The following is a 22,743-nucleotide window of genomic DNA, read 5'->3' on the forward strand; positions in this document are numbered from 1 at the left end:
ACTCCTTCGACATTTCCCTAGTCTCCCAGGCATTTAGCTCAGTTGGGAGGGCTGGTGCTTTGCAGGAAAAGGTTTGGGCACTTTGCACTTTTGAAAAGAGGTTTCATCAACCCCATGGAACAGACAGACCAAAGGCAGGACTGCTGGCACAAGGCCAGCACCTCCCCCTTCGTTACTACCAGTCCCTATTGCAGCACCCAGTGCTGGCCTCCATCAGGGAGGAAACACCACACAGTTTTCTCTACAGGCTGCATTGTGTTCACCTGCTGGAGACCAGATGCAGTCTTCCTCCTCCACAATCACTATGCAGAGGTCCCTCACCCCCCTCACACTGCAGCTGCTGTGCAAATAAATATGAGACAAGGAAAATTGGTGTCAGATTTTTATTTCTTTGTACTCTTTAAACAGGAGTGACTGAAATAGAAACCATGTTTGAATCCCATCAGGGGGAATGACTTGATAAAGACAGGGCAGGCCGTTGCCCCTGCCCCATGCCAACCTGTATAAATATCTGTCACTTATTAGTAACTAGACAGTTTTCGTACAAGTCCATGAATGGTCATAGATAACATATTATAACATGCCAGTTCACAACAAGAAATAACTTATGTGTACTTCTTGATTTCATCATACAGAACTAAGACAAAAGCACCACCCATTCCTCGGAGTACATTCGACCATGCACCTTTGAAAAATGCCTTGGAACCCTCGTCTCGGGCAATCTTCCGCCAGCAGTCGATAGTGCCGGTGTACATTATGTCAGCTGCAGGAAACAGACAGCATTAGGAATCAGGTGCCCATGACCCCCAAAATCCAGGTCAGAAAAGGCCTAATGTATCTGACAGTTTTACAGCCTCAAGTACATTCCGTTTCTTGACTTACTTTCCCCAGTACTATCACGTTAGAGAAGGAGATCGCCCAGGAGATATGGTGTTGCTGCTGAACTACCCCCAGGAGACACTGGCAGGACCGGTTTGAGCAGCAGGCAGCTACTGTTTGCTAGACACCAACACTTCCAGAACCTAAAGCTACTGCACTCAGCCAGGCTGAGCCTGCAACTAGGGACTTGCTTCTTGGCCCAGAGACGCTAGTTTGCAACATCCTTAGGCAAGCTTTGCCCTTCCTACCTACTGAAATAAACCTGACTTGTGCATGCCACCTTACAGGAATGCTGCATAGACTGATCTGTCTGCAGGCAGATCTGCCCAACAGCTACTTCTGCAGCCCCTCCTTTAAACTGCAGGGTATGAGAGAACATCGACAGGTTTTGGCAAAAGCCAAAACGCTCTGTCTTCACCTCCGATCCACCATCAACTGTTGATCCAAATGTTGCCCAACATTTCCCAAAAAAGGAGGTACAAACTTACTTCCTTTACGCCCAGACTGCATCATCATGCGACGACGAACTGTATCAAAAGGATAGGAGGTCAAACCAGCGACAGCGGTAACCGTCTGAGCGATCATCCAGCTCACAACGATGTGGGTGTTCTTTGGGTCAGGAAGCATTCCTGCAGAAGAGAGGTTTTGCGTGAGAACAGCAGATGAACCACCAGCACACACATTACAGGTCTGCTGCAGGCCAGCATCTCCACTTTAGCGTGATTTCACTCCACCTACCCTTTGCAGTATCATAGATGCCAAAGTAGGCAGCTCTGTAGATAATGATGCCCTGGACGGACACGTTGAAGCCTTGGTAAAGGCCCCTGAGGCCATCCGACCGGAAGATTTTCACCAGGCAGTCACCGAGCCCGCTGAACTCTCGGTCGGCCCCAGCTTTACCCACATCGGCTGCCAAGCGGGTTCGGGCAAAGTCAAGGGGGTAGACGAAGCAGAGGGAGGTAGCGCCGGCGGCGCCCCCGGATGCCAGGTTACCGGCAAAGTACCGCCAGAACTGGGTTCGCTTGTCCACACCACCCAGAAAGATCTGCTTGTACTTGTCCTTGAAGGCGAAGTTAAGCGCCTGGGTGGGGAAGTACCGGATCACGTTGGCCAGGTTGCCGCGCCAGAAGGAAAGGACGCCCTGCTCCCTCGGGATGCGCACCACGCAGTCGATGATGCCCTTGTACTGCTTGTCGGCGGCGATTTGCTTGCTAGCGTGCTGCACCTGCGGGGGCCGACACACGGCCGTCAGCTCCGCTCCCCGCGCCCACCCGCCGCCCCCCGTCCCCATCTCCTTGCGGCGACCTTGGGGCGGCCGCGGCCCCCGTCCCCGCCGCTCACCTGTAGCAGCAGCTTGACCCTCTCGATGGGGGCGACGGCCGTCTTGGAGATGGCTGCCGCCACCCCTCCGGCGAGGAAATCCTTGAGGAAGGACACGGCCGCATCGGCCATGGCGGGAGGCGGCGAGGCGAGGCCGGGCGAGGCGCGGGCGGGAGGCGGCGCTGCGGCGGCGGCGGGGCGCGCTGCCGAAATGGCCGCCTTATATAGGGGCGGCGGCGGACACGTGGGCGGTGGCGCGCCGCCGCGCCGCGTCCCGCTCGCCCATTGGCGGAGGGAGGGGGCGGGACCGCCGCAGCGGGGCGGGGCCGGCGCGGCAGCCAATGGGCGGCGGGGCTCATTGCAGCGTGCGGGAAGCGCCGCGGCCGGCCGGGGGCAGCGGGCAGGGCCGGGCCGGGCCGGCAGCGGGAGGCTCTGCCGCAGCAGTCGCGGCTCGGTGCCGGACGAGCTCCTGGGGCACCCGCACCCCAACTTCACCCGAGTTACAGGGCGCCCACCTACGCTGAGCCTGCAGTTCAGCCCTGCTGTCGGCTTCGTCCTTACCGTGCCGCCATTCCCCAGGGATTGGCTGCTGAAGCACCTCGCCGCAGTGCTGGGTCTCCTGCTGTCACCGTTTGGGCGATTTGTCAGCAGTTGATGGGACTGCACAGTGCAGAGGCTTTGCTGGTAGAAGGTTGATAAGTGATTGATAGCTCTTCGGAGTACATTCTAATACAAAGGGGTTATTGGCATGTCAGAAGCAAGTTAGAGGTAACTTTGACTCTCATGAGGTTGGAAGAGCTGATCTAACACTCATATGCACCACCCATCACTCAATCTTTAAGAAATACAACATTAGTAAAAATATATGTATAAACATATAAAAGTATACTTGGAAGAGGTAAAGGCACTCTTAAAAAGTAGCTCCTCCCAACTCACAAGTCACATCTCCTTAGTCATACACCTCAAATAAACCTCGGTATTATTGCCTACGCTGTGCAGGTAGGGAAACTGAGGCGCAGATAAACACATCCACTAGGCAGGTTGGCGAGAGCCAAAACTACTTACAGCCTCAATGTGATGCAGGTCTGCTCGCTACCATCTTTTGCTGTCCCGGTCTGCATCTCTCTCTGAGAGGAAAGCCAGAACGCAGCACCACCGTAGCACAACTGAGCAAGTCCGTTACTGGCGATACTGCAAGACCTCAGCTGCAGGGTACAGCAATGCGAGTTAGGTGCAAGGCTGGTGTTACGATCATCCCTGATCTTTCTGCAAATCTCTCTCCACATTGACGGCCCGTTCCTGCACTGGTCTGCCACTGCCTCACTCTTCTGTGACCTGGCCTAACCAAGCAGTTTATAAGATTTACTTATTTCCACTCAGCAAGGACATAAGTGGTTCAAAAACACACGAGGAGCTGTGGAAACCAGGCAGTGCTGCAGCTAGGGCAGGAGAACAGCGGGCGCACACGCCCTACTGAGCCGCAGCGATTCGCAGCTTGCCGCAGCCAGAGGCCAGTGGGCAACATACCACAGAGGGCACGGCCGCCTTCCCGTGTGGACACAGGCTTTAAAGTTTTCTCTAGGAAGGTGCCTTTCAATTCCATTGGCAATGGCAATAACCCAGTGGTGTTGCAGAGAGTTCCCTACCTAAGGACGTGCTGTGGCTCCTGGGCTGCAGTAGTTCGGGTGGGAAAGTCACAGTGCTATTCTGCAGGCATGTTCTGAGCAGCACAGTAGGCCTGGGTCTGTGCACAGGAACTAGAAAGCAGTTTAATATAAAAATAGAGCTTTAAGAATGCTGAAAAACATCACAAGGCTTGTGGCTCTGAGATATCTAACAAGTATAAGGACTGCATTTTTCAGGAAATATTTCAGAGAATTTCAGGAAAACTTTTTTTTCTAAGCCTGAAATAATTCACGTACATGCAGTTACAACACAGGAGAAATGAAGAAAGATTTTCTAGTATGCACTTAAGTTTGCAAGATTGTCATTCCAGTGTATTACAGTCCATTAGCAAGAACACAGTTGCAGCAGCATATTTTCATTGTTATGCCAAAGACTTGTACAAAATTATTATTCTCAAGTAAGTCTCAAAAACTGAAGAGTGGATTCTGGAGTGCGAATGAACCAGGACTAATTCTGCATCTGCAGAATGCCATGTCCACATATTATCACTTAAAATAAAAAAAAAAATTCAGTAGAAATGCTTGCACGTTGTATATAGTCTATAGTCTGTTTCTCATTTTCTGACGACTTGCTATCTCAGGTTACTTCAAAAAATCCATGTGAATTTTCTCAATATTCCGAAGATGCAGCTTGTACTCATCTCAGTTCTCATGCTCTCTGCAAGTGGTTTTATCTTAGAATGGCTATTCAGCACCGAAAAGCACCTAGTATATTATCAGTTCAAGTTGCAGTAGCATAGTGTTTTCAAACTAGTTGCATCTCTCCTCTTCAGTGTGCGCTTGATATTCTTATTGTTTGTATCCATTCAGGAAATGAGACAAGATTTAGTCATCCCTCACACCGATATCTCAATCCTAAAACCATGCAATCTGGTGAGATGCTGGTACCTGTAGCTTAGCATGTATTTCTTGCAAAGTTTCTGAAGAAAAAGCTTCTGCAATGAACACTCTGATGTCAGTTTTCAAGAGCTGATTTCCGTGGCTCAAAGTTTTCTCTTCGGAGGAGCTTTAATTCTCTCAGTTCTTGTGGCTGTAAACTCTGATCCACGCCAGGAGTTAGCTTGTAACTTAAAGGAGATTCGATATAGCCATTTCTGTACAGACAGACCCGCTTGCAGAATTCAAAGGTGCTAAACATAACACCAAAGTATGGAACAATCTGATTTTAAAAAAAAGAAGGAAAAAAATAATAAAAAACACATAAAAAGCAGTACATTAGATACAGGAATAGTATTCTTACATTTTTAAAAAGGAAACTTTTAGAATTTCAGGTTAGATGTGATCTGCTAACAGAGTTACGATAATTTATCTAAAGTCAGAGTCACTTCAAGTTAGGCTGGCACCTGCATCATGCTAGAAGTAGGGGTTTATTATTAGTGCATAAATTATAACGATATTATGAGGAACAAGGTCTGTGTTAGCCTGTAGATGATTACCTCAGCAAGTTCCTAATAGTAAATGTGGGCTTTATTCTGCATACTGCAGAATGATTGACCCTTCTTCTTTTGCCCTGTGCAGAATCAGCAGCTCTGATCCTCTGCTAGCTCATTGCAAAATACTACTTTATACTTCTGTGGAAGTGTTTTTTACAAGGGATATTTTCTTTACAGGTAGGTAAATCTGTCAAACTACTGGAGCTGAGCAGAAAATGAGAACTTGTTTATCTGTTTTAAGTGTATTGCTTGCAATCCCCCAGCCATACTCTGTCTCGCGTGTTAGCAGCACTCCCTTCTCTAAAGACATTTAAATGAACTCGAAAGGAGAGAGGTATAGAAGCCAAACTCACACTTGAGGAAGTATGACCAAAGCTATGATCCAAAGCTGGTTTGTAACCTGCCTGAGGTTACACCTGGGCTGTGACGGGCTCCGTCATCTATAAGCTGCTAATAAGCATGGAGGGATGTCATATGCCTTATAACTTTAATTGTCCAAGAGCGTGTCTTGGTTCAGTTAACCGGATGAAAGCAAAACCTCACCTTGAGCAGACTGGGTGTGAGTCCACTCCAAAGTCCGAGTATACCTTTGTTCTTCACAGTTTGCCGGAAACAGTCAGCCATGCCAGTGAAATGGACATCAACCGCTCCGTAGTGGGGAAGCCAAGGGCTCTGCGCCTGTTCAGGAGACATCCAGGGAGATTTATAACAATCAAAAGAAAACCAAGGTAATTAAAGATAATTATTTTCTCCATGCTGGTAGGTAGGTAACCTCCATTCTGGCATAAGTAACACTTTATGGTAGGTTTCAACACATTCATCTAAATTCTTCTGTTAACCAAAAGAATCAACTGTTTTGCCTTGAAACACAAACTGAACAGGAACGGATCTCACTCTCTGATAGGTGTGAAAGAGAAAGAAAGCAGTAATTTCTGCCAGCGCTTCCTTTTGTGCCATGTCACTACTAAAAATCCTCAGTACCAGAGCTGCAAAACGCATCAAGCCCATGCCTTCCAGCTGCTCAGGTCTCAGGAGAGTTATTTTACAATGCTGGCATTGGAGCACCTACGAGTGGGAAGCTTGGGGTTGGCCCTGGACACCACGGTCCCTTCCTGTAATAATGCTCAAAACAGGAGAGCACGCTGGCTTCACTTTGGCGACTCGGGCTGCAATGAAACGGGTGAACTGCACTACGCACTGAGTAGCAACAGCACAGCAGAAAAGGAATGCCACATTTCAGCCTGGGCTGTACAAGCCCACCGCCAAGGGCTGTAGGTGAGCAGTTGGTACCTGTGCTGCTATGTTTTGCTACGTGACCAGTTGATCCAAACCAGTTAAAGTGAGCTTGTGAACATCCTGCTGGACTGCAGCTACATTCCCAACTGCAGTGTAGACTGTCTCAGTTCACACGGAGGAGGTGTAGCGGGTCATTTTTAACAGCAAAATCCTTCCTTCATTAATCTCCTACTGCGTTAGCGCAGACAAGATAACCTGACCTTGAATAATCCCATCCTCATCCATCTGTGTACATGCAGCCAGGGCCTTATTTTGCACCAGCAAATCAGGGTCTCACTCATACCCTCATCAAGTGACAATTCTCAGTCAGGAGAGTGTGGGGACCCCAGACACAACTGATGACTGGTCTGTTACAAGCCAATCCCCACAGGGCATAAGCTTGATAAGAACAGGACTCGTACAGTTAATTGATTGGTGAATATGGGCATTAATATCCCCTCTTTGATCTGAAACACCACGTGGTGTAGCATTTTTCCCCGCTTGTCCAAACTAACCCGCAGCTTCTCAGAGTTGCTAAGCCTATGATGACAAGCCTCTTGTTAACTGACAAGTGGTGATGACATTTTCTAGATGCCTGAGCTATAGCATTTCAAATACTTGGCAACTTGGACGGTGGAAATGGAAGTGGATCAAGACTCATGGTCCAGGTATACAAGACAAGTTGCTAATCAAATGGTTTAAATACTGTTGCATCCTCTTGCATTACTGGCAAGTCTGCAGCGAAAATTTAGAAGCTAACACAAAAATTAACCACCACACAAACTGCATATAGATTCTTTTACTCTTGCTTTTTTCCCCCCCCTCACTTTTTTGTGTATGACTGACGCACATGTGAAATGCTTCTGATAGCAGGCAGCAGGTAAAACCATGCGGTTTCATTCTGACAGGGCTTTGGGAGGTGACTTGGGGAAAGCACCTGTCCGTACTGAGTAGGGCTGAGGATTTAATCCATGGTCTTTCACACTTGAAGCAGGAGAGAGCTCATGTATTTGCTTCCCTCTGAACTTTTTCAACAGTGTACCTACCTGATTTGCAAGAGAGGGATTACATTTGTAGAGTAGAGAGTAGTGCTCTACTGCTGCTCTAATCACTTATTCCCTTTCAGTCTACACTGGCCTTTCTAGCTGCATAGGGCTACAGCTGTTTCCGTAATTCCCATCTCTGGCGCAAGTGCCCACAGCTTCCTGGTTATGGCTCAGAGAGGCAGACGTTATGGGATTTAACTGCCAGGATTTTACAGCATTACCAGCCCTGCCTTTACAGAAAGATCAAGGTAATAGAGCTACTCTGGTAGCCGAGGATCATGCACAGGTTCACTTCTGCTCCTTCGCTACAAGGAAGCTGTCTGCTTGGCTCTGTTACTGAAGGGATATAAAGGTTTAAAAAGAAATAGCTAAATCCAGCAAAGTGAAATATTTTTTCAAGCCTTAATTGACAGGACTTGAGAAACTCCTCTATAAAGACTCTCATGACCATGCTATAGAAGACGCCGAGTGCTGCAACTGAGACTTCAGGGACCAGTTCCACTAAGAATGGTGACAGTAGCACCAGGGATGCTTAGAAGAGCACCGAAATGATGTAAATATCCTTAATAATGCAACATCAGTCATAGGAGAGCTGGAATCAGAATCTTATTCTACTTTCTGGACCATCAGCCAGTTTCCATGAGCTTTTTTGGTAAAGCACAGTTACAGGCAGCAACTCGGTGAAGAGGAACAGCTCTCTGAAATGCTTCAGGAAAGCAGGAATGCTGCTAGCACGCAATTTCCTTCCTTTTTAAGTCCCTTTGTGGTAGGTAGGGCATGACCTACCAGAATTAACTGCATGAGTTTAACTTAATCCCCTTAGTTACTGTATACATTGCAAAGGCACATATCAATGGATTTTGACTGCAGTACTCTTGCCTACAACACTAATACAGGCTCCAAGCATGCAGCACATTTCAGTAAGATTCTGCATGCAGCAAACACAGCCAGAAGACGGTTAAAAAGGAACGGGTAAGTCAAAACCTCAGGTTTCTGATTTGTCCACAGACATTGATTGACCTCTTAAGAGATTTACTGAAGGATTATTTATAGTAACATTCACTATGGTTACAGCCATTTTCAAGATTTCAGGCTTTGGGGTGAAGTATGCTTCACCAGTCTTTCTGCTTTATAGGAGCAGTATGTTTCTAAGACCTTAGGCACAGTATTTAAGTAGCAACTGTCCACAGAATCTCAGAGTCACCTACTGCTAAAGAACAACTAAAAACTGCATTAGGACATAGTTAAAAATTCAGTATTTTGGAACACAGCTAAACCAAGTTAGAATGTATTAATAAAAGAAACAAGTAGGAAGGTGTTTCATTTGGCACAGCTTTTAATGAAAAAAGATAGCTGTGGGTTTGGGGAGGTTCTGCATCCTCTAAACAGGTCTGCAACAATACAATCCTCACAACCACCCTATGGCACCAGAGCCGGAAAATGGAAGTAACCAAACAGATCGGACTAGTTTCTCCACCTTTTTCCACAGAAACCTACTGTGACAAACAAATCTCATTCCAAAAGGATCAGGTCTGTGGACAGAGACATTTCACACCGTGGACCTCTAAGTGGCCTAAATTCCTCTCTTTTGATACCACCTGACAATACGGGGGCTGGATGGAAACCTGCCTGTTAAGAACACTTTTCAGGACCTCCTTCCCCTCCAGCTGCAATTGTCTCACACTGCAGAAGGCTGGAGATACAGCACAGCTCGCTGCGCTGATATAACAGAGTGCCCAGTCACAGTAGTAGCTGGGTTAAGTTGCTAACCGTTTTACATCTGACGGATGATGGGTTCTCCTTAAAGCACATCGAATGCAGAATTGGTTCTATCTGCTCTCTCAAAACCAGTCTTTTAGAATCCAAAGGCCACCAACTCCAAGAAGTCAGTGTAATACATGCCAAAAGTCAGCAATCTGTCCTACTTTGACAATCTAAACCCAAGAGTTAGAGCAATGTATACAAAAAAAAATGAAACAAAAAAACACCAACAACTTCCAACCTGCACCCTGGGTCATACCTTTTATATAAACCAAACATTTCAATAAGGGTGGAGTCTTGTGACAGTGCTTAAGTTAAAGACAATTGTTAGGTGAAGATTTTCCAGACACCATCTCTCCTACTGTCTGTAGGTGACTGCCAGAACAACAAAGTGCTATTTTGGGAACTAATCTCACAGACCCTTTCAAAAATTTCCTCTTCCATGAACCCCTCCAGGCCCTCCCTTCCTATTCCCTTCCTCTTAGGACGAGATGGATGTAGTGCACCACAGCTGTAGTGAGAGCTGTGCCCACCAAAAGATCAATCATTTAAATCTTTCCAAGGCTTACAGTAGCAACACAGGGACAAAGCAGGGACCAGGCATCTGGAACGCAGGCACAGTGGTTACGCCACTTGAGTTTGTGCCCAGAGTTTTGCAGATCCCAAATTCCCACTTGCAGTTTAGGACATTTTGGTTTGCAACTATCTGAATGTACATGTTAGAAGAGAGTATTTGGAAATACTTCCCTTTCATTAAATGTACTTTGCCCTCCCCCTTTCCTGTTTGTAAAAACTTTGTTGGTACAAAGTTTTGCCTTTTTTTTCTTCTTTTTTTTTTCTTTGTTTTTGGAGTATGCAGTACTATTGGCATATTATAGTACTATGCAGTACTATAGCTGCCATAGGAAGTACGCTATTCTGATGGTAGATACAGTAAAATTGTTATTTATATATTTTCAACAGATTTGGGTGTCCTACACTTCTGATCAATTTCAATAATACAAAACAAAAAACACATGAAGGCATTTTACAACAGAGCTCAAAAGTCCATACTCTTAATCTGGAAGCTAAAATAAGATGTCTTTGTAGCCTGGGTTAATAAGGGCACTTGCATGAGGCATGTGTAATTGTAGTTCAAAGGAAACTGAAGGACAAAAATTGCAGTTTTCATTCGGGCTAATGCCACTACGGTCCACAGAAACTTCACTCAAGTCAAGACTGAATACTTAGAAGAATAAGAAACAACTGAAATGTAAACAGGTATTAAAATTGGGGGGAAAAAAAGCAGTCTTGGGCAAACCAACCCTTCCTCCTGGAGGACAGCCTTACTTGGTAGTCATGCTCTTTTCTGTGTCAGTGCTGTAGTAATGCTGACTTACCCCTGCACTGGAACATAAAGTCCACCAAAGGTACTCAGGCATGTGGTAAGGTAAACCATGACAAGCTATTAGGATGCAATCGTTTCCAGAGCACCACGGCAAAGCAGCTGACCTACAGCTTCCTGCACTCTAGGAACATGTTGTCCTTTCCTCTGTAACCTGAACTGGGGCCAAATCTTTTTGCCTTGCTGACATTTATGGCACCAAGCGTGCACAACAGTTTACTGTTTGTTCAGAAGAGTTTGACTCAGCTTTAAATACGTTATCACCAAGCCTGTATCCTGAAGCTTCATGGTTGTTGCAGAACCCCTCCCTTACTACTGAACGCAAGCTTTCCCTGCTTTTAACACTTGTGCTACGAAGAAATCTTCAACATGGAACACAGAGGTCTTTTTCCTCCGGATAGTGCAACGCCCCGCACAGACACCTCTGGGTGGTTTCAGACTGCCTGATGATTCAGCTCAGCCCTTACAAACAGGCGCACAATTTTCATGTACATGAGCAGTGCTTGGCTTAATGGTGCAAACCCTCAGGCAGGGTAGCTTGGTCCTACACAGCACACAGTGAAGAGCAACACTAGTTCCCACATCTCCTGCTGTTTTTGTAGGATCTGGGGAGAAAGTTAATGTTTCTGCAGGACTGGGGCTTTACAGTGGACGTATTTCCATTGCCTCACGTGGGTGAGATGCAGAATTACAGCGTATCAGAATAAATCAGATATGAGAGCATGCACAAAGTTTTAGCTCCTGCTTTTGGACTATTTTGCACAGTTAATCAGAGTTATATCACAGGATCATCACTCCAAGCACAGACATGCTCCAAACCAGTACAAGGCTCTCCTGTATGACTGATGCAAGAGCACTCATGTCAGGGGATAACAGCAGTAGCTGTCGCTCTGGAGACATTACCATCTCTCTGCTGAAAGTTATGGCCATCCTAGCTGTGTGTGCACGGCAGTGTGCCCTTCCATCTCAGGCCCTGTCAGCTGGGTGAGTTTACATGGTTTAAAGAGGTGGGTTGAGTTAACCCATCTGATTTGCCCCAAAGGGAGAGCTCTCACTCATACCACACAGCTCACAGAGCCGCGGAGGCTGTAAGAGGCCAGTGGCCACGCTTAGCTGGCACTGCCAAACCCAGGACTGGGAGTGTACCTGCCGCCTCAGTATCTGGGAAAACCATCTAGAGACAATTATGGTCTGCCCTCCCTCCTGCCTTCAGACGGCCACAGTACAATTTCCTGCTTTTCTCTGGAAGGCCACTGTACTGCAGCACTAAGCTACCGCTGTAATCCACCTCAGCTCCTTGCTGTCCTTACCATACCACCTTGGATGAACAGGGTTAAAAACCCCTAAAAATAGCACAAACTGTCACAAGGCAGACCTGGCTGTTAGATCAGCCCAGTTCTACTTCTGATTCTTAATTTATCATTTTTCCCTCTTATCGATTTTTTTCACTGTCACTCTTTAGTGTTTCACCTTCACAAGCAGTCAGGCTCTGTGATGCTCTCCTGTGGAAGTTTGGGGATCTAACAGAAACATGTCTGAGGTTTGTTCACATGTACAAAAAGCTAACTGAAGCTGTTACAGAAGGCAAAGCCCACATTAGTCTCAGGTAGCTTTATTTTCGGGCATTGTCTCAACTGTTTACTCAACCAAATACTTCCCAAAGCAGTAGGGCACAATTCTACAATAGCCTCAGAGCCAGCAGAATGAAATATTTTTATAGTGACACCAAAACAATAAAAATGCTTATAGCTGAAAGCAATTAGGCATAGGGCAAAAAAGGAGAAAGGAAGGGATTTTACCTAAACCAGAATCCGAAGTCTAGTAACTATTTGTTAATAATCAGAGAAATTAAGAAGGTCCCAAGCTGAAGTAACAACTAGCATATTGAGTCCTGGCTGATGCCTGAACCCTAGCCGCAAGGAAAGGGGAACATGAAATCACAAGGAGTAGAAGAAATAAAAGTAAGGATTAACACTGCATCCTTCCCCTCAGGCAGAATATTTTTAGAATTTAATTTCTATCTGTGCAGTTTCTTTCACAAAACTTAAAGAAATTAGTATCACTGAAACCTCTGTCAAGTTGGGCTGAAGTTGGACTGCAGGATCGAAAGTACTGGGGGCAAGCACAGACAGCTGGGAACCACACAAACCTTATTTCCACAGGAAATCATACTCAGAGTAATAATATTGCTCCTTACGTGCTTCCATACTATGGAATTTGCCCCAATTTGTGGTCAAATGGCTCAATCTCTGAAAATTTTCAAGACTCAGGCTCCCGTGCAGTTCACCACTAAAGGGTCTCCCTGCACCAAGTCTCAGAGCACGTATGCTTTTGAGATGTCATGTGAACCACATGACCCAAAAAGCATTTTTTATTTTTAAACCAGGTCACGACTCCAATAACATATTCCCAGCTGACACAAACACAGATCTCACAAACAGCAGGGACACCACAGCTTGAGAGCTTTCCGAGGCTGCCATGCCAGCACCAGATCATCAGTGATGGAGCACTCTTTGTAAGCTGCTCAAGTTTAAGCAGCGCTGGAGCACTGTCTCCCCATTTCAGCGGGGAAAAGGTGCTTTACAAATGAACTTTTATGTTTTTTCCAAAACTTTGTTTATAGCCCAGCCACTGGGTTCCTACTAGACTGACTTCTACCTTGCAAGAAACACAGCAAGGGGACTATTTTTAAATAAATACTCAAATAACAGTACTACAATATGTTCTTTAACTGGCTTCAGAAAAGTGCCAACAGGGCACAAGATTGCATTTACTTTAAACAAGCTACCTCAACAAGAAAACAAATGCTTTGTTTTCTTGAGGTTACAAAGAGCTCAAAACATTTACATCACTTACAACAAATTTCACGCTTGCAGCGCATCTTGTGCTCCAAAAGACAAAAAAAAAAAAAACATAAACGCCCCCCTCCCCCAAGCTGCAGATTTATAGGCAGCTGAGGTCTAACCAATTCACTTTTGTCACTGAAGAGAGTCCACTTCTTGGACGATGCATGGCAGCAGTCAACACTAAGCAAGAACAACGAGCTTGTTTGTTTACAGCAGTGGAGGGAATTCATAGCCTGGATTTTAAAACAGAAAGATCGGACGCTATTGAACAATGCGTCCCCTGAGAGATGTCCTCAAAACTTAAGGATTCTGTGCAGTCAACACCAAAAGTGTGCTGAATCCTGCAGTATACTAAAAGTATCCCTATTCTATTTTAGAAAGGTTTGATGGCAGAGCTATTTCTGAGCAGCATTTATTGGTTTTCATTCCAGAAATTAAAAGAAATGATACCAGCAGAGTATGAGCACAAGACAGAGCTTCTGCAAAGCCTGCAGAGCTTGTTCATGTAAGCAGGTGCAAAGTGTCTGTACAGTCGACAGAGTATCTGTGAGACTTCAGGGTCATCTTTGGTGGTTTTGTAAAGCAAAACGCACAAAGTCCCACATCATTTGGGAGTGAAAGCTGAGGAGTGCCAGTGAGGGGTATCTGTGCCTACCACTGAGGGTCATATGCACAGAGGGAGGTGCCAGACTAGCGTATTAGGTTTGCACTGACCCCTTGTGTGTTTAGAGATACTCAGTTCTTCACATAGCCTAGGATTGGTGTCATTCTAATAATAATCTTCTGTGTGGCATGTAACAGCTCTGAATTCATCCTTCCTTGCTGAAATGCCAGAGCTCAGTGTTATAGGCACTTATCAAGGTCATCATTGACAAAAAGACGATATGGGGAAGTAGAAGCATATTACCCGGGCTTCCCTTAGACCCAGACTCCTTTACAGGCAGACATTTCCCTGCTATTATTTTTTTTAAAAGTGTTCTTGTATGCACTTAAATAAGCCTGCAAGGTAAAAGTGCAGGACTTGAACATGGCTTAGATACCGGGTTTAACAATGACAGGTGACTGTGAGGTGAGGAGGGAAGGGCAAGAATAACAAACAGTCAGAAGGATATAATGATCAGTAAGGTTTTGGTCAGAAGCTGACAGAGCGTAAGAGTGAGTCAGGAAACATTTAATATAAACATCCCTTTGAACAATGCTCTCCTTCACTATTCCCCTTCTACAGATGTACAACAAAAGCCATATGTCCACGCTGAAACATGCTTACAGTACCTCTTAATTCTCTCACATGCCAATCAGGAGCAAAGTGAAAAAACGAAGACAAAGGAAAAAAATTAGGATAATCACAACAAAGAGTACTCACATAATCAGTAGGACTCAACCACGTTAATTAATATTTCTTTTAAGAAAGCCATTGAAGTATATTTAGCAAACATACCATCTTGGAAGAAAAAAGTAAACATGGTAAAGATAATTCTAACAGCAGAGGGGGAAGAAGCCATGGTTACAGAGCAAATCTGACATCATAAATCATCACCAAAACACAGAGGAAGAATTGTTCTCTGACACTTAGCTCCTACTCCCACAGATGTCACTGACAGAAGCTGCTGACGTCAGGACTGTAGGATTCAGATATGCAAAATGAGAAAGGATAAAACAACATGATTACAACAGAGGTTAGAAATAGCACTTCTCCTCCTCCTGTAGCATTCTTTTTTCTTTGCAATTATTGCAAACAATTTGTGCTTTTCTAGATGAGGAGATGGATGGAGCTAACTCTTCAAGACTGCCTAGCATATCAAGTAAAGATCTGAACTGGATGTTTGAGTCTCAGGCTTGTACTCTATCCCAGAATAAGAGAGGACAGCCTTGTGCTCTAGTATCTCAGTTTCTGAAGCTCCTGAGGCTGCCTAACAGCTTCCTACTTCCCCATCACTAACAGGTTCTCTGCAAGAGTCTTTGGCAATACACTACCTCCATCTGATATTGACCTCCACAATGTGCTGGCTTCCTCTTCATACAAAAACCTATCATTCATAGCTCCAAAACAAAGCCTGCATTTCCCTACATGCACTGCTAAACATTCATATGAGGCCCAGGGGTAGCTAAAGGCTTCTTCAGTACATCCCTCTTTTTATCAGCTAGAGAGATCAAACACGGAAGGGAGGCTGAGCAGAATAAAATGGCTGAGGAAAACAAGAACTCAGAGGTGTCTGTTCCCGTTTTCTACAGAACATTGAAATGTCTTGAAGCTGTTTTCCCTTTCTTTATTCTCTTCGCTCCTATGTCCCTTTGCATGATATCCATGCTGGTGCTGTCCTAGGCATTTCTCTCTTCTGATCACCACCCTGCAAACCGAGCACACCAGCAAGTGAGTGCAATGCAGAGCTGATTCCTGCAAGGCTGGGCCATATCCTGATGGTAACTGTGAAAAACATACTTTTTGGATCACTTTATATGAGTTTCAGTCAGCTCTTAGCGTCAGCTTGGGTGTGATTTTCTGAGGGTCTCATTTCTGGACAAGCCTACATGACTTACAGCATTTCCAGTACCAAATGAGCTATGGTTGACAGCTACTTCTGAAACACCTTTGCCTTCTCCCATGACTTCAGAATAAATCACTGAACAGGTCTTGTCTCTCTAAGCTTGGGAAATCACTGTTCAGTTGTTGCAATGCATCTGTGAGGATAAAAAAACACAAACCTCTCCATTGTTGAGCCTTTTTTCCATTCAGATAAATATTTAACATAACAATTTCCTACATATTTAGGAAATAAATCCAATTCCATTCTTATTCTAGAAATGCCAGTCAGATGCTTTAAGCATCCCTTTAGTGAAAGAGCACAGCCTAGTGGCAACAAAAAGAATGCTTGGCTCATCCCACTTCTCTGCTTGCCTATCAAGACAAAGCTGGACACCGAAGTGAGTATCACACCATTTACTATGAAAGTTACTTTTGAACTGATTCTGAAAACTGAATGTTCAAGTAACTGATGTACCAACAGAAAATGATTAATATGGAAAAGAAAAGGAAAGCATTTGATGTGCTGTTCTTCAGGACAACAGTATTGCTGTGAGCCTGAGAACATAATGAAAAAGAAGAGTTCTAGTAATTGCTTTTCATAGTCCCACTGATACAGCTTGAAAAAAAATACCAGTTTTTATGCTCAGAACCTCTTTCTTAGCAGACACATTTTAAGATCTGAGGCCTGTCTGAAAAAGGGAACCCTGGGAGCTGGAAAGGGGAATTCACAGGTTCCCTAACCTTTTTCTAGCTTGTGACTTATCAACCAGGGGATGGGGGAAAGGAGATTCTATAATGCTGCCACACAAAATGAGTACTTTTGGGTAAGATCAGAAAAGCTTCCTGTAAGTTTACAGTCCCATGAACTGGGCTGAAAGAACGAATTCTTACACCATAGCCAGAGAGCCACCAAGTGATGACAGCTATTCACTCTCACTCTACAGGTGGAGTTCTAATGAAAAGAAGACAACATCAAATAAATTATGTCAATGAAATGGAAGCTGTGGGGTGGTTTTTATTTGTTTGTTTGTTAAAATTATTATTTCTAAACTTTCAGGAAAAAGAAGTAGCATGATAATATATAAGAACATAGTAGCTCTCACGTTATTGATGCTCCAGGAAAGCAGCAGTACCAGCAACTGGGAAGTCACCCATTAACCAGTCAGAAAAAAGAGTGAGGATAGTTCTGACCTTTCAGATTTAATATGCGCTGCACAAGTTTCTTGTGGTTGCCAGTATGTAGGTCAGGCATAAACGGCAGACACACAAACACTGGAAACAACATTGGTCTCATTCATCCCACTTACCACCAAAGGAACTGAATGCCTGTATTTGACAGAAGATTTGCCAACTGTGAATTGTGAGAATTTGACGGAATTGCTATGAAGAGGAAATAAAGCTAAAGACAGAGACTGAGTGGAAACATAAATTCCATGACATACTTAAACACACCTTAAAAGTGTAACAACACATTTATAACAGTGAATTTTTAGATGTTTTTAAAAAATACAACACAAAAAAAAAACCAAACACCCAAAACAAAGCCTCTGTAGCCTATTGGTAAGTGAAACAACATGGCAGTAATGATCATCTCGCTAACCTTGTCCCAGGCTCCTGAAACAGGAACCTCTAACAAAGTACTAGCAACATCAACGCTTAGTACCTGCATCTTCCTCTTGACGGTCTCAAAGGGGAAAGAAAGCGTCTGTGCCACCCCAGCTGCTACACAGCCATTGATGAAGTTCTGAAGAGGAGTGAAACGAACTACAGGTTCTCGCCAGATTTTGTCCAGATTGATGTAAACAAAGAATGAGCCCGCAGAAAATGGAACAGCACCTAGAAAGCAAATCATACAGAGAAGGTTTACATCAGCACACTGTACACCAAGAAAACAGCTGCTCAACACATGGCCTAGACAGACAGCAAGAACTGCTGCCAGTTTACGTCTCACATTGCTCAGACCAGATCAATATTTAGAGGAACTTTACTTTTTAACCACTGGTTTACCACCAAATCCTCATATTGTAGCATCTAGATATGGTGACAGACGCACATATTTGCATATTAAAATTTGCATGTTTTGCCAGAATTATTTACTGATTTAGTCTCATGACACGTCAGCTCTTTTGCAACAAGCTCTTTCTCCAGTCCAACCCTAGCAGCTGTAGAGGTAAACAGAGCTGCCTCTTCAGTCAAGCTGATGAGGAATATTTCTGTCCTCGTTTGCTTTACGCTCTCCTAAATTTCACTCTACATTATTACTACAGATTTTTTGTAACACTGCATTGTGAAAAAGTAGACAAAGTCAAGTGGCATTTAAAAAAATTATGAATGGTAAATAATTTAAAAGTCATTTAATGGCTTTTTAAATTCTCTTTTATTTAAAGAGAGAATATCACTATCTTCACATCAGCTACGTGTCACTGCTCATACTGGTTTCATTACATAGACAGGGAAACACCCTCACACCTAGGCAGGAATGAGGAACACAGCGCGTATACATTTTTAAAGAGTTAAGCAAGGGAAGTCCTACATCTGAGCACAACTAGATCATCTATAAAAGAAGGACAGGAGTGTCTTTCTGAACACTTAACCATATATAAATGCTATGCACTGGGTCATAATTTGAAGCAATAATGCTGCAGCAGAAGCCAATATTGTTGTGCCTTCTAAACCTACATGCCTTCTACAGATCAACATTACTATTTGCTTTGAATCAAGTGAGCAAATAAATGCACTATACAGCTACAATAAACAACGTGCAATGAGGTGATTTTCCTCTTTATTATTTTACCTAATATCGCTGGTGAAACACCACGGTAAAGTGCAAGAAGTCCTTCTTGATGATAAATTTTGTAAAAAGCATGAAGAATTCCTTCATAAGATGGTTCCAGGCGATTCTGCACAATAAGCCGGGTTTTAATTACATCAGTAGGGTAAGTCACAATGGTTGCAACCATGCCAGCCAGACTTCCTGCTATGATGGCCCTCCAGTGGGAAATATGACCCAACTCATCCGTGAAAAGGATAACAAGTCTAGAGTAAGCACAGAAAAGAGGTACTATTAATGGCAGCGTGAACAAAACCCATGAAATAAGAAGGCGGATTATTCTTGATGTGATTGTTCTGCTCATGAGCTCCTTCAGTAGCAGGAGTCGAAACTTCAACATGTACTTCATCCAAGACCTCACTATGCTGTATAACACCATACGAGCATCAGATCTCTGTGAATCAGAACATGGGGATGGGCAAACATCAGCAGAGGCTAAACAATGTGTCTAAGATCCCAAACAAATTTTGGGTAAATCCGCGGCTGCAGAGGAGCGCTGAAATACAGAAGTTAAAATTAACAGCTACGTCAGGGACTGGAATACAGAACTCCCCAAATGCTATTTGCTTTACTTTTAGTATTACTGAGCTTGAATGCTTCCAATACCTGAAAGAGCTTTTTTAGCAGCAGCTTGTGTAGCTCAGCCTGCACCACACTTCCCAGCACAGACTAAACTCACAGCTGGAGTTGCTGTACCCTGCTGGAGGTCCAGAGTACCAATTCAACAACAAAAAAAACCTTCAGAGATATGGAGACTAATTGTTCAAACAATTTACTTACCTGCTTTGCAAGAGACTTAAAAAGTCATTTTCGCCCACTGAATCCTCATTTACATTTGCCCTACAGGCTGAAAATTACTGTAACTTAAAATACGTCTGCAAGAAATTCTCTGATCATCAGTCATTGGCTACAGACAATGGTCCAACCTCCTGCGAGGCTTTCCTCTAGTCAAAGTTATCATGTAAGAAGAAATATGTAGGTAACTCCATCAAACGCCTTCTGGGAACAACTGAACCTTCCTCTGTTGCTTATCTTGGGACGGGAGGGTCCGCAGGGATGCTCTTCTAGAGAAGGCTTATGGCCAAGCATGACTATGCTCAGGAGGTTAAATCTAAATTTGTAACTCTGAAATAGAAGCACAGAGTTTTAAAGGCTGACCTACAATTGATAGACCTGTGATTCACAGAAGGACTTTTCTATGTATGTAAAGCGTTCTTAAATCAGTGAGAAGTGTCGTGGAGGCAGTAAGTAAAAAGAGTTGAGGGGAGAATGTTATCTGCACATGAAGAAACCTACTATTGTATTTCTGAAGTATTAACTGAACTGTGTAAACAGAGGATTTGTATTGAAACTACACAGTGTTACCATGTCCAGAACAAAATCATTTGCAAAGATATACAAGTCACTGCTTGCGCAGCTGATGTTTTCTACCGCATGGCAGATCCCTGCATCTACTTGTCTTGTGGCCCAGAACAGACTAGCCAAGCAGAAGTGAAAGGGCTTTTTTTTTTTTTCCTTATGAGAAAAAACTTTTTTTTTTCCTTTATGAGACCTGTACAGTTCCTAAAGTAACACAGCCTGATCTTCCTGTGCGTGCACACATGTGTGAGGGGGTGGCTCTGAGCACTACCCAGACAACATTTAAAACTGCCACAGCAAGAGAAAGACAGAGTCTGTGCGCTGTAACCACAGGAGGAGTGTGGAGTCAGCTCATTCCCAGCCGCTCAGCAGCCAGCCCTGGCTGCCTCTGCTCTGCCCCTCCCGGGGCTGCCGCTGATCAGCCCACCTCTTCCTGCCATGGGCAGCACTATTTTCTGAAGTCACTGCACAGCATTTCTCTCTTGTTGTCTTTCTTGCCTTTACGTAGCATTCTCCCATCAGAAAATACATTTAAAAAAAATCCCCAAATAATGTACCAAGGAATAAGCCTAAGCAGCTTTTGTTTAGTTTTCCTGGTAGCCTAATTCCACTTGGAACCGAGAGGAACGCCCTGCGCAAACCGGAGGCAAACTATAGCCTTGCAAAGGGAACGTACTGTGTTCCAAGCTGAACAAACAATCCAGTTATTTTGCTCAAAATCAACTGGTATATATGCTGCAACACGCTGACTCTTCTGGAAACTTTCAGTTCCATTCAAATCACTGTTTCTGCCTTCACTCTGCCGTTGTCCCTACCCTTGTCTGACCGCTGTGCTCATCACAAGCAGGACACAACACAGCCGCCTGATGCCAAGCCCGCTTCACCTCTCGTTTCCTGAAAGGCGCAGGCAGAGCTGGGGAGATGACTCTCTCTCAGCCAGACAGCTGACGAACCTCAGCAGGCTGCGCGCCAGCCCGGGTGAGAGCCACAACAGGCCTGATTGGCCCGCACGCGCTGAGCCCATGCCTCTCCCCACCCAGCACAGCTCACGAACTGGAATAACCCATCGCCCAGCTGGGCAGAAATGTCAAGCGCACAGCCTGCACGTAGCTGACCTTAAAAAAAAAACATAAGGGAAAAAGAAACCCAACCCTCAAACTGGCAAAACATGCTGGTGCGGGTAAACGCTCGGGCTGTCCCTTCAATGCTTAAAAGATACTGGCAGCAAAAGGGAATCCTAGGAATCCAGGCTGGCAGAGCTGGGGCAGTATTGCTCTGTACAGACCTTGCTGCAGTCCTTCCCTGGTTTACAGTAATCTAACACCTGGGTATTATTGAAAATGAGATTTTAAAGCAAATAATGCCATGCATCAACTTCAAAAATGATCAGATTTGCATAATAGCAGCTGCATAACAATAGGGAAAAGATTTGAGTCATGATGTAGTTATTTTCTTTGATATAGACGATACAAATACTTGAAAACTTATAAGGGAATAAAACAGGTCTCAAAGATCAGACATCGCAGTCACACCTGTAGGCAACATTGTAACTGCATTTCTAGAGGAATGTGAACGTGCGGAAGAAAGTCACCAGCCTATCAACCACTCCTCACTGAGAACACCTCTGCCTTTATATGCTCCCAGCCTATCACCCAGCCCTAAGAGCAGCTACAACTAAATAAATAAAACAGCGAAGCTGCGAGCCTGGAGAGGTGCTTCCACAGAGAGAGGGGCCAGGCGACCCCCAAACACCATCTCAGAGCCTTTCAAGCTGTATCCCCCCGCAGGCAGCTCCCTGCTCCCCATCCCCTGTCCCCCCGCCCCGCTTACCGGCGGGAGGCGGCGAGCTGCAGGGCGCTGTAGGGGAAGAGCCGCAGGCAGGCGGTGAAGTTCCCCTTCCAGAGGGCCCGCAGCCCCTCGGATCGGCACAGGCTGCTCCCGGCTCCTCGCAGCCCCTGCCGGCAGTGCCAGGTGCCCACCTGCGCCAGCACCGTCAGCAGCTCCAGCGGCGCCGTCAGGCTGAGGCTCAGCGCGCCCGCCAGCCCGGCGCAGCCCAGCCGCTGCACGGCGGTCAGCCGGCCGTCCCGCCGCCAGGTGGCCATGGCCCGGCTCGGCCCGGCCCGGCCCGGCCCGGATCAGCACGGCCGGGCTCGGCTCCGGCAGGCTGGGCCGCCGGGGGGCGCCGCGGATCCGCCCCGCCCCGGCTCTGCCCTGCCCAAGGCGGGCGGAGCAGCCCCGCGCCTCCCTCGGCCGGCGGTGTGCGTGAGTTAGTTGGGGTTCCCCAGGTCAGCGAGGGCGGGTTTTGGGGATGTGCTGCTAGGGAAAAGGGGAAAAAGGAGGAAAAAGGCTTGGGGAGCAGGGAGAAGGGAGTGGAAAGGAGATCCAGGCAGCCAGCGGGATT

At 45.4% G+C, this 22,743-nt stretch overlaps 2 protein-coding genes and 1 long non-coding RNA gene across 3 annotated transcripts; 1 reads left to right on the forward strand and 2 right to left on the reverse strand.

Annotated features, from left to right (window-relative positions):
- Positions 1-369: 369 nt before the first annotated feature.
- On the reverse strand, positions 370-2,402 carry SLC25A5 (solute carrier family 25 member 5). Its single transcript, XM_048079267.2, has 4 exons — positions 2,221-2,402; positions 1,618-2,104; positions 1,368-1,508; positions 370-763 (listed from the first exon to the last, which is right to left on the reverse strand). Exons 1-4 carry the CDS (start codon positions 2,329-2,331, stop codon positions 606-608), a joined length of 897 nt encoding a protein of 298 aa, XP_047935224.1. The 5' UTR covers positions 2,332-2,402; the 3' UTR covers positions 370-605.
- A 1,540-nt stretch (positions 2,403-3,942) lies between these two features.
- On the reverse strand, positions 3,943-22,539 carry SLC25A43 (solute carrier family 25 member 43). The gene is made up of 5 exons (XM_048079219.2): positions 22,173-22,539; positions 18,948-19,189; positions 17,817-17,989; positions 5,861-5,995; positions 3,943-5,043 (listed from the first exon to the last, which is right to left on the reverse strand). The coding sequence occupies exons 1-5, from the start codon at positions 22,442-22,444 to the stop codon at positions 4,840-4,842; spliced, it is 1,026 nt and encodes a 341-aa protein (XP_047935176.2). The 5' UTR covers positions 22,445-22,539; the 3' UTR covers positions 3,943-4,839.
- On the forward strand, positions 15,123-17,153 carry LOC136791837 (uncharacterized). The gene is made up of 3 exons (XR_010834685.1): positions 15,123-15,305; positions 16,430-16,551; positions 17,098-17,153. It is a non-coding gene; the product is annotated as an uncharacterized lncRNA (long non-coding RNA).
- Positions 22,540-22,743: the final 204 nt, after the last annotated feature.

This window comes from Anser cygnoides, chromosome 13 (genome assembly GCF_040182565.1).
Source record: "Anser cygnoides isolate HZ-2024a breed goose chromosome 13, Taihu_goose_T2T_genome, whole genome shotgun sequence".
Lineage (NCBI taxonomy): Eukaryota > Metazoa > Chordata > Aves > Anseriformes > Anatidae > Anser > Anser cygnoides.

Coding starts and splice junctions, on each gene's coding strand:
- SLC25A5 (XM_048079267.2), bottom strand. CDS start 2,331: ATGGCCGATGCGGCCGTGTCCTTCCTCAAGGATTTCCTCGCCGGAGGG. Junction 1,509..1,617: donor CATCTATGATACTGCAAAGG/GTAGGTGGAGTG, acceptor TCTCTTCTGCAG/GAATGCTTCCTGACCCAAAG. Junction 764..1,367: donor GCAGTCTGGGCGTAAAGGAA/GTAAGTTTGTAC, acceptor TGTTTCCTGCAG/CTGACATAATGTACACCGGC.
- SLC25A43 (XM_048079219.2), bottom strand. CDS start 22,444: ATGGCCACCTGGCGGCGGGACGGCCGGCTGACCGCCGTGCAGCGGCTG. Junction 19,190..22,172: donor CAGCTCGCCGCCTCCCGCCG/GTAAGCGGGGCG, acceptor TGCTTACTCTAG/ACTTGTTATCCTTTTCACGG. Junction 5,996..17,816: donor CCGTCAAGAGGAAGATGCAG/GTACTAAGCGTT, acceptor TCTCCTGAACAG/GCGCAGAGCCCTTGGCTTCC.